Source organism: Micrasema longulum, unplaced genomic scaffold (genome assembly GCF_059751315.1).
Source record: "Micrasema longulum isolate JH-2025_06_02 unplaced genomic scaffold, ASM5975131v1 h1tg000043l, whole genome shotgun sequence".
Taxonomy (NCBI): domain Eukaryota; kingdom Metazoa; phylum Arthropoda; class Insecta; order Trichoptera; family Brachycentridae; genus Micrasema; species Micrasema longulum.
The window spans coordinates 149,282-167,733 of record NW_028277250.1 but is presented as its reverse complement, the minus strand read 5'-3'; the positions used below and the strand labels follow the sequence as shown (position 1 = coordinate 167,733).

At 31.4% G+C, this 18,452-nt stretch overlaps 1 protein-coding gene across 3 annotated transcripts in view; it reads left to right on the top strand.

The window, feature by feature from the left end:
- Positions 1–7,269, top strand: part of Calx (sodium/calcium exchanger 3) — a 349,508-nt gene extending 342,239 nt beyond the window's left edge. For all 3 annotated transcript variants that reach the window (XM_088227414.1, XM_088227405.1, XM_088227424.1), the window contains 3 exons: positions 2,800–2,958; positions 4,701–4,872; positions 5,837–7,269. In XM_088227414.1, the coding sequence (XP_088083540.1) occupies positions 2,800–2,958; positions 4,701–4,872; positions 5,837–6,041 (536 nt within the window). In that variant the 3' untranslated portion in view covers positions 6,042–7,269. The remainder of the gene's footprint in view (positions 1–2,799; positions 2,959–4,700; positions 4,873–5,836) is intronic.
- The last annotated feature ends 11,183 nt before the right edge of the window (positions 7,270–18,452 follow it).

Below are 18,452 nucleotides of genomic sequence, written 5' to 3'. Positions count from 1 at the left end.
ATCTTCCATTAACCTATATACCTAATGGCAAACAGGTACAAAAAATAGATTGTGCTACCATTTTCTGAAGAAAAAATGTAATAACCTGATAAAAATAATATATTATCAAAACGTCCTGACAGTTTCCGGTGTTTTTCAATTATTAAAACTTATGGCTTATAAATTCAGATAAAAGTTTCAGTGAATGCGAAATTCATATAATTGCTTTGTTGCCGTGCCATGTATCTCTATTACCCTATTAGTACTTCATTAAACAAGTATTTAGTCTTATTTCAAATACATAAATTAATTTTAAAACCGTGAAAAAGCCAAAAAAATAGAAAATATCTAAAGGGGATATCTGTATCTATGGTACCCCAAAGTGGTATATTCTTTGATAAGTTTTTTGTTAATCATCATACTGATTTAAATTTTTTGCATAATCCTACTTCATAATCGGCGGCCTCCGTGATGTAGTGGTCAAGAAGCTTGACTCACAGACGGAAGGTTCCGGGTTCGATTTCCGGTGAGAACACAAAAATTAAATGTGATTTTTCTCAAGCCTGGGTGTTCTGTGATGTAATTCACCACTGTAATTGGGCCTCCTGGCCTGTTGTGGTGCAAAAATAAAAAATAAAATAATGTTAAAAATGCATCAAATTTATTAAATATTTGTTTGCCAAATTCATTCAATAATAATTTATATTTTGTGTTGGCTTTCCCCCTGTACAAAGATTACAATTCATCGCTCTACAGTTTAATCTTTGATATGTTAGTCAGTTTGCACGTGAGCTTTTTGCCATTTGGTCGCATTTTAATATAACCACCTTATTATTACCACATTATTTTGCCTTTAACCACAAGACTTCGGATCATGCATCCCCTTTTTAACTTAACTCCTCGCTTTACCAAGCGTCTAACGGTGGCACGACATTAGATCAGTGTTGTTTAACGTATCACAGAGAGAACAGCGCGATGTCATAATATAGCATCCTCTCTCAACGGCATATTATTAAAAAACTGTTTTAATTTAGCTGAAAACTCGAAATAGTATAAAACAGTATTATAAACACTATCGTGACAGTCATGACGACTTTTTTTCGTATTTATAGCATTATATTTGCGGTATTCCTGGTACCCAACTCGTGGATTTTTTCACGATCGATTTAATTTAATTTATAAATTTGATTAGGTTGAAAACTATACACAGAAGGTACCTAAGTAAAAATCGTCATATTGGGGTATATGGAACTCCAATCGCAATATAATAGTGATTATTTGTAATATACATAAAGGCAAGATCATAAAGAGGACAACTTTGGACGATTTTTGTCTTCTCCAAGCGTATATTTTGAATATAAGTGAACGGGAAAAGCGAAACAAACTTAGGTTCAATGTTTGCAAGTGTTCGGTCACGTCCTTCACTAGATCCCAAAAATTATATTTTATCGCTACAAAATTGATGACCAGAATCTGATACGAACTTCGAATGTTAAGGATCTGGGCGTTAGATTTGCAAGCACCCTGAGATTTCATGATCACATAGAGTCTATCAGTGGTAAATCATTGGAAATGTTAGGATTCGTTCTGCGTACTGCCAGAGTTTTCGAAAATACCCGCGTACTGAGAACTCTTCACAACTGATTGATTTGGGGGCCACATGAACAGTCTTTTGATATAGAAAATCTATAAGAAGTTTCGGTGATATCTCAACATGAGAGAGTGCGGGTATTATCATTGGCTTTACCCGACCGAGTTTCTCCAGGGTATGCTTGGTTACGACAGTTTAGGGACTAGAAGGAATGTGTATTTGATTGCACATTTTTATCGATTGTTACGCGGTATGGTCGATAATCCTAAGAATATGGTAGCATTGGTTTGAAGACAGCGTCAACATAGATTGTTTCAGAACCAACCTGTCGATGATCACGCCTGTTAGAAGGGCTACCGCTATGCTGAACAACATCGCTCTGGATGTTGATCTTTACCGTGTATCCGAAGGGGTTTTCTGGAGCAGGATTCTCCTACTACTTTGACAAGTCTATCTTATGTTCTGTTTTTTTTTTTTAATTAATGCGTCCACCTTAAATTTAAGTTTGTAATTTACATATTATTTATGAAATAAACTTAATTAAAGTCTCACATTTCAGGCGCTATGCCGAGGTTCATGAATAACTGAAGTGAAAAACTATCCAAAATACTCGTACATATTTCACGTTGAACTTTCCGAGAATTTATGCAATAGAATTTTACTTCATAGACACCAACACAATTTTAAAATAAAATTAATACTACTGTAGGATTTAATAGCTGAGGGTTTGGTTGGAGTTCCTACCCCAGTTAGAGATTGACAAAGAAGACACGAGGTTGCTGTTTAATGCGTATTTATTTCACGGCGAATAAGATGCAGCACTTGGTTGTGTAGCACGAGCGTAGCGGCGATGATGGGTTGAAGAAACTGCACTTGAACTACATGCTAGAGCTGAGTGAACTGCACTGATCTTGTTGGGCTGATTAACTGAACGGACTGACTAATGTTGGTTGCGTCCTGTGGTCTCTTTATAAACCATATTCCTTTGTAGTTCATTTCTTCATGGTACGGACGATGTGAATGTACTGTAGAACGATGCCCTCTGATTTCATGTGAAATACTCAGAGTTGCATTTTACGAATGTATTGGATTCGATTGAAAATGATGACATTGCATCGTCGGTCATTAGTCTACTTCAAGTAAACTAATTTAACACGTGTGTGTCATTGACTATGGACTATGGACCCTTCACTACTGATATTGCATTGATATTGTTTATTATTTTTCAGATATTGCTGGAGGCTACCTGTGCTTCGTGGTATCCATTTTATGTATCGGGGTCGTAACAGCTATCATAGGAGACATCGCTTCCCACTTTGGCTGTACGCTTGGTATCAAGGACTCTGTTACTGCAGTCGTGTTCGTAGCTCTTGGCACCAGTATTCCAGGTAACTACAGACACTTTGGGTTTGGTTAAGTTATAGTTTCTGCACACTCAAATCTTCAAAAATGTTTGCATTTAAGTATCACTACATCTGTATAAACGCGGTGTACCGTATTTTTAGCCTAAATCCTATATTTTTTTGATAATTTTTATCACTGGTCAAAAAAAACAGTTAAAACACCCCGGTACTCGAATTTCCCTATCTATGAAGATAAAAACAAAACTTTTCATGAGCATAAAATAAAAAGGGGTTAAAATATTTTCATCGTATCTTTAATGATCAGTTATCGATCAATGAGTTGCATATCAATATGGTTTACAAATTTATTATTTAAATCATTATATTATTTCGGGTTGTTTCACCCCTTGCGTTTTATGTGTATATTTTTTTTATATTCTTAATCAAACGTTTTTTATTTGAGGGTATTTTTTTTAAAAGTATATACCTAACCAAATACCGACGAACATTTTTATACAAAAAAGTGCATTTTTCAAATAATGAGAGTTATTCCCTTTTTTCCAAACACGGTCGATATCAACAAATCAATTTAGTGTCCTAGATTTTATGAAATTTTTGCAGTTTAATGAATATTAGGTATCCGCCAGATATTGAGCATCTATCCGGTATCCAGTCGGATAGTAAAATTAGGCCGGATACCGGATAGATATCGGATATCCGATAATCTCCAAGTCACTGCAACAACTAAGCTGTACCTACCTACAATGATAGGAGGAAGTATGCCTCATACAGTGCTATCTGGAATTGATTTTTTTCTCAAGTATAAGACCAATACCAACAATATGATGAATCTTCTCCAAATATACGAACAAATCAAAAATGTTTGAAATTGAAGGCACTTTAAACGCGCATTAAGCGCATCAACAAAGATGGAGGACATTTTAAAAATGATACATGAGGGGGTAAAATGCAAAACAGCAACTGTCCATGATCACTGCTTTTGGGAAGACCAACAAAACCAGTAGCCAAATGACTATTTCTTTTAAGTTCAATGTGACCATACATAAGTTGCACATTGAACTTAAAATAAAAAGTTTTTTTGCTGCTGGTTTCGTTGATCTTCCCAAAAACAGTGATCATGGACAGTGGCGGTTTTGCATTTAACCCCCAAATATGGATGTCAAGGTATTTGCAGGCTTTATGATCTGTCATTGGCTGGTTTAAGTGGGCACTTTACACATTCTGAAACACACCCACATCAATAAAGGTTCCAGCTCTTCAACTTCACAAAAATCAACGGATGGAAGAATTGAAGAAATGTGGATGTTCAAACCTAGGCAAAACGGTGAATGTTACAACGTGTGTAAAGTGGCCACTTAAACCAGCCGATGACAGGTCATAAAACCTGTAAAGATTAGATGCCATATTTTCTTCTTTAACATTTTTAACTATTAATTCCTTAGGGGGGAAATTCAATCGTTGTCTGCAAACATTTGGACAAACTCAAAATATTGTTGATTAACCTAATTGTTTATCCGTATTCCTGCCTATTAATCAAAAATTATAAACACTCATAATGACGACTGAACCAAACACAGCGAGATAAACGATGCACTTGTGACGTTCATGTTCTGTACCAAATTCAGCAGGGAATTTGAAAATGCAATTTTTTTAATAATCGTAATACCCTTAAAATAACTTTTATTTAAAACACCAATATGTCTTACTGTCTCTACACTTTTTTATCATAAGTTTTCCTTTGCAATAATTGATATTTAAATTTTCAGATACATTTGCCAGTAAAGTGGCAGCGATACAGGATAAATACGCAGATGCTTCCATAGGAAATGTGACTGGCAGCAATGCTGTAAATGTCTTCCTCGGTATTGGTATTGCCTGGTCCATTGCAGCCATCTACCATAACTACCACGGCAACAAATTCCTCATAGACCCTGGAAAGTGAGTTACCTACCAATATTTTACTTTTAAAAGATTGGTTACCGACTGGATTAGAAAGGGTATATTGAGGGAGGAGCCACAGATAAACCAAAAATTTACAGGGGTCTTTATCTGCTACGAGTATAGGAATAAAAACTGCTTCTCTTGAATACTTTTCTAAATGCTTAATAATAGATTTCCTGTGTTTAGTAGGATTGTAAGGCAAGTTTCTTAGAAAAAACATCATATTTTCTATGTGAAAGCCTACTGTAAACCTCATTTTAGTGTTGTAAAATAATATTTGACCCGCTCGTTCCTGTGATGTAACCGGCGGGCGTTCCAAATTGCACTTCATTTCATTTTTTTGGAATCTTCAAGTAAACCACATACGAGATAATTTTCAATAAAATATTTTGTCAATCAGAATCTCCGAAAATGTCAAAATGTCGAGTACCCTGAGATAAATATATAAAACATTCATTTGAGAGAAAGAGATGTAATCTAATTAGATCACTTAGCAAGATACACTTATAATTTTAATAAGATGAAAAGAGATGGTGATTATCAGGCGATCATTTCCTAACCTCAGGTTACCTAAGGTTAACCAAAGATAATCTCAGGTTGCCATCAGGACTCGAGGGAGTTTTTTCACACAGTATTTTAAAGGTTAACATAACAAAAGAGATATTATTGAAAAGTTAAAAGTAAAATTAACCGCCACATGATCTAACGGTCAGCATGTTTGCCTTGGATTTCATTCCCGACACGGTTGACACGAAATATTTATTGAATAAGATGTTTTCACACTAGGATATTAAATAGTCCTAGGATTGGCACCTGAAGCATAAGATTGATCATCTTACCTTCACGTAACAAAAATGATCAAGATACGCTGCGGTTGTTGCACCATTTCAGTTCCCTGTGTGCGGAAAGGGAGTGATGATGTAAGATGAAAACTAAACTATTTAAATTTATGTGTTTCCAGCCTCGCTTTCTCAGTGACCATCTTCTGCACAGAAGCCATGGTGACTATCATAATCCTGATGCTAAGGAGACAAAAGGCCGTCGGAGGAGAACTCGGCGGAGAGTTTAAACTGAAGTGCGCCACATCTTGCTTCATGTTCTCACTGTGGCTTATCTACTTGATTCTCACCACTTTGGAAGCCTACGACTACATTGAAGGATTTTAAATCCAAACTAACACCAAGATTGGGAACTGAGGCGATAAATCTAGGAACAAGATACATAGAGTATTTTCGCAGAGAACAGAAGACGAAGACTTATCTAAAAGCCTAGATTTTTTTCTACTCATATTATACTCCTCACTGTTAAAATTTCAAGTTGTGTTCTTGTTGATGGTGTGATTTGATGCAGTCAGATAATAAGACTTTCTTACTGGACCGAGTTATGGATGTGCAATTAAGACAACGACAATATTGGACGATTGTGTATGGTAAAGTGTCATATCAACATGTATAAATAATTGAAATACTACGGTTTTAAACAGCGATACGTGTTTTAAAGTATGGGTGGTTCTGAGAAATTATGAACAGTGTTAAGGTACCGTAAATATAATTGATATTATTTTTTGTTGATTAATTGTTACGACGCTTTTGTCAAATCAGCGACCACGTTTACATTGATAAGACCTCTGTCTTAAAGACACAGACTTAGAACCAGTGATTTTTCTAGTCCACTAGTGTACTTTTTTGCTCTTCATGTATTATTAATTTCCATAAAACGCACTGCGAGCTTGTATATTCATGTGTCCGTAATCCTCAAGAAAACACATTATCAAGTTAAACCACCAGGAAACTTTAGTTATTAAGTATTTATTATTTATTACACACTAAGTTTTCCACTCTAAGATCACTATTTTATCTGGAATTTTGTAGAATGTTTGCCAATAATCTAAATAACTCAAATTGTAAATAAGTATGATGTGTTTACCGACGGTTTGTGGAATCCCTCATAAAATCATAATATCGATGATCATAGATATAACTTTGCATTATGAATCCAATATGTCCTTCAATGGCACTAATAACAAAGACGAATCTAACAATTTTTTAAACAAATTTCTAAAACTTTACCTAAGAGGGTTTCTTAATATGGTATGTGATTATTCTTCTTACATGTGATTAAAATAATTTATTTAAAAAATGATTGGATTTGTGAGCCAAAAAAAATATATGCACAAAAATTATATAATAATGAAATAAAAATATGGCATTTAAAATAATATGCAAACTATTTATTAAACATAAAAAAAAGATATTAAAATATTGAGAATTTCCATGTGATCATACTTCGTGGTGTGTAATTATTATTTTCGTCCGGCCTGTCCGCAAGGACATTAATGTTATTATTTATCTCACTAGAGATTTTATTTCTAAAACTCAACAAACACAATAAAAATTTAAAAAGATATTCACTAACGAAAACATACAAGATGTACTTGTTATTCAAATATAATATTTATCTATAACAAGAGGGTGGTAGACACCTTATTCTATTTGGTAAGAATTTTAATCTGACTTTTCTAATTTCTTCTGGATTATTCTAAAGTAATAACATTTTGCTACCTTTGCTACCTGCCATACCGCATACTAACTTAGTCAATTTATTGTAACATCAATATTAGATTGTTTTTACATAACGTCTACTGAATATGAATCATTTAAACCTGTATTAAGCATTTTATTAATTCACCAATACTTGGCAGAATAGTTCAAATGGAATGTTCGAAAATTGAAAATAACAATATTCTAGAAAATCAATTTAAACTTATTTCACCTACAAAACTTATTTTTTTAAATCAATAACATCTTATCTCTACAACATGTATTTCCGTAATCTTTCATTCGACAAATAGATTTTTAAGAAAAAACTGCAGCCTTAGGAAAAAAAAACATTAAAAACTTTTTTTGCTATGGTTAAAATAATATTATAATGCTCCTATACACTTAAATGGAATCAATTAAATGCTTTATAAGTTATGAATATGTATAGATATTACATGTAATGATCCTCCCAAATCCTTAAAATTCCTAATGGGTGTTTACATATAATATTCTAGGTGTTGAACAACCGTAGTCTCAAACTTAACTTTATAATGTAAAGTACCAATTTTCAATGTAGCAGCTTAGAGATCAATCTATGTACTTACTTTTTTATAATCTTCTTATATCTCCTTATATAAAGAAAATATTACTTATACTAAACTTAATCTTTTGTGGAAATGATTGTCTCGGTGTGTATCATAGAAATATGTTACAATAATTATCTTATTAAGATAAGTAATCCAACAGTATATTAAATACATACAATAATTCTTCAAACTCTTTATGCATTTTTAAATGTTAGCTGTCTTACTTATGTAAATCTGCATCTTAATGTCTCATTGGATTAGAAAAGTGAACATTCTAATCTCTCTATTAAAATAACGTATTGTAAAACACATAGCTATCAATCAAATAAGTGTGATTATCATTTTTCTAACTTACGTACTTATAAGTACATAATATATTAAATAGAATAATATGTGTCAGCATAATGTATTTTATAAATACTACCATCCCCCTGTTTGAGTCCCTTGTTCTTTTTAAAACATTATTATTATAAAAGTCAATTTTACTATACAAAACATTGACTGAAGAAGTGACCCACAACTTTTTTCTTTGCTCAGGTATGTATTTTCCTACTCATTCCATCTATGAAAATCATTGTCATTACAACTTAATTGCAATTATGTAATATCAATTACAGCCTGCAATATTAATATGTAAATTTTCATTGTAACTCTTTACTCTAATTTATAAATTTTTGATTATAAGTTTATTGTTACTGTCACTCATTTAAAATTGATTTGAGTAATGTTTTTACTGTAGATAGAAAAATTTGCATAAAAGACACGAATGAAAGATGTGCTATTAAATTACTTTAAGAGAGCCACCAAATGTGCGTGATATGTAAATATGACGTAATCGTACATTTTATTAATGAAACACTCTTCTTTGGAAGCGACTAGAATTATAGAAATTTCTTTAATTTACTAAGTTACATTTAATTTAATGTACAGTTTGATTACAGATAAAATATGAGGAGATGACCCGAGCTTTTTTCCGTAATGTTTATTATACCCGTCTGCATTTCACAACCGGTAATTAATATTTTGTTCTTGTTAATTTACTTTATTAAGCTTGTTAGGTATTTCTACAATAATTTGATCCCGTAGATATTAAGTTAGAGTTAAGGCCGAAGTAAAGAACACCATATATGAATAGATAGTATAGGATTACAGTAAAGAGGAGTCTATAAACATCACTTGATCATGTTTATTTGTTGATTTGCCTTTTAGTATTATCTATGATAAAAATGCACAGACAGAGAAAATCACCTTAATAGAAAAATGACTTGGACTAGGAACTGAAAACCATCTTATCTGTGACAATTAAGAAAAAGTACACATAAAGATCTTTGTAAAAGATTTAAATATTTTTCCAGCATGCGCTTTAATTTCTTTCAAATGATTTGATAATTCAACATAAATCTTCCACCCATTGGTTCGACAGCGCTAGTCGATTAATGGGTTATGTGTTCAGCGTTTATTTGTAAAAATGAAATATGCGGTTTGTATAGGATATGAGTAACATTAATTTGCATGGTTCAATGAATGGGTATGATTTGAAAGTAAACAGCTTTCTTTACTTTATCGACATAAACAATGTTATAAAAAATAATATTCGGTTTATATATACAATTTATGGGTATGTTCAATGAAACTGTAAAAATGCAACGAAAATTAATTCTATGTAATAGATGTATCAACAATTATTTTTTCATGATATAAAACGAAGAAAATCATAGACGCTTTTTACATTTTTATTTTATATTATACGAGTATAATAAATATGTATGTACTGCCATTATATACATATTTAAGTCACTTTACGAGGTAATCGAGCATGTGTAATACTTTAAATTGGTTCTTAATTATAACTTATTTAGTTTCATTTTAAATTCAATTAAAAAAACCATTTGATTATATTTCGATCAATTTGTGTGACTATATCAAATAAAAAAAGCATTTTTCAGTTTAAAAAATTACTTGTGTTATAAATTATCTTACAGTCAAATTTTGGAATACTTTTGTTAATGGAAAATTTGTTCAATGTTATATTAATAAATTATATATTTACCTTTACAAACGTACATATTACATAATATCATTATATGTATATGATAATGATGAATAATATATTGATGTTGATAATAATATGTTATTTTGTTATTTATTATAAATAAATTGAATAATTTATAAATGTATTATGATAGTTTTATTTGGATTAACAGATATGAAATACTGAGGAGAAGCAAAAAGGTTCGTTTTCTGGAACAAGTTGGTAACTACAAATTTTTGAAAATTGAGATTTTTTCATAACTCATCAAATTAAATATCACCAAATAAAATAAAAATATGCTATATTTTATAAATACAAAAAATAATATTTTACAAACTAGTGGTTTTATTTGAATGAGAATGTTCAGTGTTTTTAAAAATATTTTTTTGTTTGTAATCACCACTGTTGACTAGTATCAAACTAAGCCAATTAACAAATGTTTTTAAAAATGTATCGTATTAACAGCGCCATGATTTACTTGAGTTTTGTAATTACTCCACGTGCAATATCACAAGTTCTCTTCGGTGAGTTCTGCTGATTGGTGAATTGGCTTCCTATAGACCAGAAATCTATCATAACGCTCTATCGTTGGTTGATTCGGAAGAACTAGTGATGTCGTTCAAAGTAGTTCATTTTTAATAAAATCTTTTTTTTTTTTTTCATACATTTTCGAAAAGCTTTGCCGTACAATTTAATGCTGTAATTTAAATTTAAAACAAATATTGTAGAAGTATCAAGATTTAGAAAATTCACAATTTTAGAAAATACAGATTTTTTTTGAAGCCTGCTAATCCTCTATTTCAGAGGCTTTTCAGCAGGTGGGGAGGAGATGTTAGTAATAATAAGTTATGAAAAATACACCACAATTACTCAGACCAATTGAGAAAGTGTTTCTTGGATTTTTTCATTCAACTGGCGGAAATGGAACCCGAAAGCCAGTTTCACAGTTGGCCGTCTAACCAACTGTTGTGATTGCACTCAATACATGATACACCTATCAAGAAAGGTTTTTGCCGAGCGAGACATACAACGGGTGATTTTTATGTTGTGTAAAATATACACATTCTGTTTTTAACATGAGAGTTATTTCATTAAACATCTTCAGAATCTATGTACCTACTACGTTTTATGATTCATAAGAATTGAAAAGATGTAGAATATCATGAAAAAGAAACACATTCTGAAGGCAGAGATACAGTAAAACTCCAATTATCTATTTTAGTGAGTGCCAGACTTGATTACTTTTGAAATAATACAGCGAATAGGAATCACATTAAAATTTACTTATATGTCCAGCAAAGTTAATTGATCAATTAAATTAAAATATAAAAATTTATTTTTATTCGTTTTCTGATAACAATCTGAATATTTGGCAATCAGGATGAATTCGGATAAACAGAGTTCTACTGTATCTTAAAAAACTATCTTTGATGTCTAGTCTGAAATGGCAGGCAATCTATAAAATAAATCCACATTAATGATAATAATCAAGTAATATTCTTCATTGATTTCACTACATACATACATGTACAAATATCAGGTGGGGTAAGTGTCATACTTTTTTGTAAATTCAAATCAAACACTGGCCTAAATTTGGCTATGGTTATTTTTTTGAATTTACCACAGAATGAAAGTATATTTCACGGAATGTAGATTTATTACTATTTTATATAATGCTGAAACATGGTGTAACACAATCTGCATGATTATTTCTCTTGTCCGATAACCTGAGGTACGAGCATCATATATTTAGATATTATATACTTAAATACAAATAACTAGAGTAACCGCCAATGAAATTTGTACCTTAAATCATTCAAATGAGCACGAAAAAGAGCTTTCGTTCTAATTCAAGGCTAGTGTCAAACAATTATAGCACCGTCAAATTTTTTATATTTTTTAATTGAACCCTATAAAAACATCATTGTTTCGATTCTGGAACAGCAACGCATCTCTCTGTCTGACCGACTGAGCAAATAGACCCTAAATTCTATAGATTAGACAGATGAGCTTTTGTTCCTGCCCGGAGATAAGGAATATGCTAAATTTGTTCGATAAATAGAGAAAGCATTGATAAATCCTTATTTACATTATTTGAATTGAATAACATAAATAATATCTATGCAGATAGATACACAATAGTAAATAGTAATCAAACTGATAGAACAGATTTTTCACTGATATACAAATGTGATATTCTATTGATAGCAGTTTCCCTATGCAAGCAAATTTTATTATCTTTCTCTCATATGTAAATTATTGATTGCAGAATAGAACTGAATTCAAAAGTGAATTATTTGTAATAAATTAAAGCCATTACTTGATCTACATTCTAAATCAATGGGTACTAAACTTGTAAGATAAAGTTTGTGCAGTGATTGAATTTGAAAAATAATGGAAATCGAAACTAGTGCGCTTTTATCGAGAGATATCATAAATCAAGTCAAACATATTGTTACTTATGATGGATTATCAAGGTGAGCATAAAATAAGTATATAATATGATCACGAACATTACTCATTTTGAAATTAGTCTGAACATTTTGTTAATTATCTCCGTATATTAAGTCTTCATTGTATACTTATTCAAATGTAAGAATATTTTTTTAAAAGTATATTGTTAAGTGTCCTCGGCACGGGTGAGGTCACACTATTTTTATTATTAATCATTGTTTATTATGTGGAAAAAAAAAATTAAATGAAAGCATGTCCTGGATGAACATATTAAGTTTTCCAAAACGAAAGCCACTTTTAATAGAAGTGTACAAGTTTGGATTTCGTCCAGGGGAAGAAATTATTGCAGGAAACTGCTGCGAGACATTGCATAGATTTATATATTGTATTTATGTTGATTAACTGAAAGTTTATGTAATGATTGTTGTTTTTGTATTCTTAAATAATACATACGCTTCCACTTTCCATTATGTTGAATTCCAACTCAACATAACACGCTTGGACGCATGGCGTTAGGGATACATTATTATTTTTGTTGAAATATGTACCTTTGTAAATAAGTATGTAAAATATTATTTACACAAATATTTAGTTGAACAGTTGATTTAAAATAGGTAATGATTTTGAAACTAAAGATGTTATATTAATTCCACAATATTTTTAGCAAGGATAAAAACATTTTCAGAATGGATTTGACATCCAATAAATAAGTTGAAAAGTATAAAAGCAAAATCATCACAATTCACTTTCATTACGTTTCAATATTATGTGAGGAAGTTTAGTGCTACGGGAAATTGGATATAAAAAAGGTTTTCTTACACGCGGTAAAAATTAGAGCATTTGATTGTATGGCAAAGTTTACAATGCATGAAAAAATTAATAAAAAAATATTTTAAACAAAGTCACAAGTTATTCTAAATCAACCAATGAGTGTTGTGATAGATTTCTGATTTCCGGGAAGTCAACCCACCAATTAGGAAAACTCACTGAAGTTTTTTTTTTTTTTTAACTACTGAACTTCCTCATTTTTTACATAAGTTTGAATTCATTTGAATTCAAATTTCATTTTTTTTTTTATTTGAGCACAGACTTTGGACACTTTGGATAAGAAGCGTGAAGGATGATAGTTTAGCTAGTTAAAAGGTTTAAAAACCTGAAGTTGAATTAAATGAACAGTGTTGTAAATTTTTTCAGACATAGTGAAGTTTGCCACGAGCTCACAAAGGACGAAGTATGCTTAACACTCAACAATCCATTTTGGAGAAGAATGCGACTTGGACTGTTCCTTAGCTTCTGGTTACTAATGAGCGCTATGTTGTTTGGAGCAATAGTTTCTATAATACTAGCAACAAAATATTGTAATGACAAAGAAAAAATTTAAATACATAGCATGCTTAAAATACAAATCTCTTATAAAAAAAAAACCAGATCTGAGACAGCAATTTTATTTTATATATCTCGAAAAATGCATATTACAATAAATTTTATTGATTTCAATATAAAAAAAAAACAACAATGTTTGATTATGTCCAAATGCTTGCAAACATTGTTGAATTACTACCTGGTAAAAGAAGAAGTATAAAAATTGGAAAATTGTTTTCAGGCGTTGCCTAGTAGGTGATTTGGTTCAGCCGGATGAATCTCACCCACGTGATAAAGGTTTCAGCTCTTTTGCTTCACAAAAGTCAACAGATGGAAGAGTTGAGGAAATGTGGATGTTCAAACATGGGCAGAATGGTGAATGCTACGCAGTGTGTAAAGTGGTCACTTAAACCAGCCAATGACAGGTCATAAGCCCTGTAAATGCCTAGACTTCCATATTCCCTTCTCAAAATATTTTTTTCCCTCTCTGTTGAAATAAATTTAAATGTAAACAAAAATAATTTTTATTGGGTTGATGCAGTTCAGCTCTTTAGGTAAAAATCCTGTTTTGAGCAGAAATGCTTTCGAACGCACTGTATTTCATTAAAATAAGGTAAGCATTCAATAAGATACATGTTTTTTAAAAATATAATAAGCAAGAAAAAGTCAAAAACTTTGAGTTGGAAATTCTAATATACCTTACGTTTAAATATGACCCGAAATTTGTTAAAAACAACTTTAGTTTAATTTTGCACCAATATTTATTACTATCCTCTTCAAAATAATCACCATTAGAGGCCAATACACATTATATGTGTTCCATATTATGGTAACATCTTTTACAATCTTCATAGCACTTCTTGTGGGCCGATTTCAAAATGGCTTTCAGCTCCCTCTGCGAATTTTTTTTTATCACTTTAAATCGAGTCAAAATGCTTTCCCCAAAGTCGAATTTGAATTTAGAGAACAGAAAAAAGTCACAGGTGATAAGAAGCTTACGGAATTACTTTTAAGTTGTTTTTGGCCAAACAATCGCATTCAAGAAGAGATGTGCGAGATGGCGCATTATCGTGATGAAAAATCAGTAGTTATCTTTCGATAAATCTGGTCTTTTTCAACGAATTCTCCCTCAAATGCATCAAAACTCCTAAATAGTATTCTTTATTGACCGTCAGGCCAGTTGGAAGGAACTCAGAGTACACAATACCATGATAATCAAAGAAGACTGCCAGCATCACCTTGATTTTTAAGTGACTTTGTGTGGTTTTTAGCTCAGTTGGCAAGCACCACTCCTTCGTCGACTTATTTACACGTCATATACACCTATGTACGTCTCATCACTCGTAATGAAGCGCTGAATGGCGATACCGTCCATAGAAAACTCTCTTCAGCGACAGATTTGGGTTGATCTTTTTGAAGAAAATCAGGCAAAATTTGCAGAACACACCAAAAATCGACTTGTTTACACAGCCGCCACAAGCAAACTACACGATAGATCACGCTAAAAATTGTATGTCAATGACAATCAACTCTAAGAAGAAAAAAATTACCAATTCCGAGTCATATTTGAACATAACAGTATATATTTTGATAAAATGAAACAATATTATTTTATTAAAATAAAGTTTATTATTAATAGATCTTCAGTATTCAGAGACAAAACTCGAGGAAAGTACTTTTTTAAGCCATATGCTGAGAATAACTTCGAAGGTGAGGAGATTATAAAGTGGTTTTTTCACCTTGAGTTTCATCTCAAAATACAGGCATTTAAGTACGAAAATAAATCTCACTATAAATTATCCACATTTGACTATATAAAATGCAGTGTGACCTAATACTAGAAAGAAATACTAAAATTGAAATTTTTTAATGTCTCTGTATAAACACATTTGGTAAATAAAAGTAATGTATAATAAGAAATGCATAATCTCCATTGTTTTTTGAAAACCTCACCAAAAATTAAACATCGAAACACATCAAATTACTAATAGACTTTATCTCATATCAATAACAAACGTTAACTTTTACGTGCACTATATCATAAATAAACATTTTTGGTTTGTGGGATGTTTCAGATTAATTATTTTATTTGGTAGTAACACAGTTCATGGTTCTATAAGTACAAATCATCACAAACAGAAGACATTAACAAATATTATTGTCTTTATTAGATTACTTAATAATTATAAGAATTAAACATTTCAAAATTGAGATGTTAATGTTTGTGTAATCAGTGCCCCGACGAAGAGAAAGGCACGTCTCGAAATCGTTGACATAGAAAAGTTGGTAAGTGGTTATGTACGATTGTTTACTAACATTAAAAATTTTAATGAAAATTTAATATTGTTATGAACAGTACCGAACGGATTAAATGAAACAAACCTTTTTTTGTATTTTCAACTCTGGCAACAATTAAAAAAAATATTTTGGCAAACACAGTAGCCATTTTAATGTTTAATGAATATCAGCTTGAATTGCAGATTTTGTACACACGTTGTTGAGATTGTTTAAGGTATTTTACTTGTTTTTTCAATTGTTTTAATTAACGTTGTTCAGTTCTGACATTTCAACGGTGCCTTCAAAAATGGAAACATCTATGATAAAGTGGACAACAAAACTGTATTGGCCAGGATTTTCATTTGAAAATCAATGGGCAATCTGCAAAAATAGTCTCTCCAAAGTCGATTGCACCACGGTGTAAAAGCTCGTAACGTCCATAATTCAGGTACGGTTTTGGAATGAAAAAATTATGTCTCCATACCAAAACCCCAATGAAGCGTTGCCAAAATGAGTAAAATGTTTGATTGAGGCCAAAGGAGGTGATTAATTATTAATTTGTGGTATTTATCTATTACTGATTTTTTTTAAATTGACTAACAAAATATTTTCATAATCTTTTACTTTGTTCCGATTAATCTGATCGGTACTGTAAATCTGAAATAACAACGAATATGTCATGTTTCCTAGTACTGCAACAAGCCTTTTTTAATAACATTTATGAGATACATAGCACCGAAATTTATTTATTTATTAATGACGGGTAAATTATTATTTTGCATTCAAATGAATAGAAAAATATATGCATTTTAAGTTCAATAACCATATCACCTGACTATAGTCATGGTCAAGGTGATATTAACCCATCCCTTACTGTACTAAAATAATCCACGCATTTTGGTGTTGTGTAGTCAATACACATACAAAAATTAGGTATTTCAAATCTGAAAAATGGAACATTCATTGGCAATTACTTCAATCAACTATATTTGAAGTCAAAAGCAAGAAAACCGTTTGCTAACGCTCATAGCGCGAGCAAATGGTTCACCCTTAGCAGAGCTCCCAGAGCAACTGAGCATTTTATAGCAGTGCCACAGGCTGGCCTGCGACACACATGAAATTGTCTCCCTAGCTCGCTAATATATCTATAGGCATCGAGAGTGAGGTGTAAAGAGTGTTTGAGACAGTCGTATATTCAGTACTTTTTTACTTCATCGCCGCGAAAAATGCGACACATCAGTAAACTTTTGATTGTATGGGTGATTTATCTACGATTTCATATTTAAGTATTTACTTTTAATGATAAAATATTTCAATCGATACGTATAACGAAGGAATACCGAAAATCTACAGCCAGTATTTATTATATTTACAGAGATATAAAAGTTATTAGATCCAATGTGTACGAGTTACACATCACCAGAAAGGGTGAGTTAAATAAAAACACCTCTTTTTAAAAAAAAAAAATATTTTCATTCTCATGACTAACTAAAATATTTTAATATTGGGGCTATTTCCAATGAGTTGAAAATAACTCAAAATTACAAAATGGAAATCAAGTAAAGGTAGAGTGGAGTATGAGTCTCGGATATCTGACACGTTAGTCCGCGACACTAGCTATATATTTTATTTGAAATTCTTACTGTCGCAGTATTCAATTAAAATTTCAATTATGCCTACAACATGCAAAACAAAAAACTCTTTAACTTCACAAACATCAACAGATGAAAGAATTGAAGGAATATAGATGTTCAAATATGGGCAGAATGGTGAGTGTTACACAGTGTGTAAAGTGGCCACTTGAACCAGCCAATGACAGGTCATAAGCCCTGTAGATGCCTAGACTTCTATATTACCTTATCTTAAATGTTCTTCATCTCGGTTTTAATATGTTAATGTCATATAGATCGCGGCAAAATTGTTTCAACTTTTATGACCACTTTTTTAAACTATCTTTTTAATAACTTTAAATATTTCTATTATGTGTTAAACATCGCAATTTAATGATATTAAAACTTTATTGTTTCTAAACATTTGTCAACTGCGTATCATGATTTGTACAAGTCAATATGACGTTTTTGTTCAAATGAAAACTAAGGCTAACCTTTTAAGGTTCCTTTAGGAAGACACTTAAACAAAAAGGTCAATTACACTGCACCTGCTTTGAATTTAGATTAAGACAATAATTTATTCTTTATCAGTTGTTTACCTGTTTTTATTCTTCATTCACGTGGCATACACGGTGGCGCGCGGGCCGCAGCATCATTATTACGACATAATTTTGGCTTTTTTGACACATCGAATGAATTACGAAATTTTTCAAGT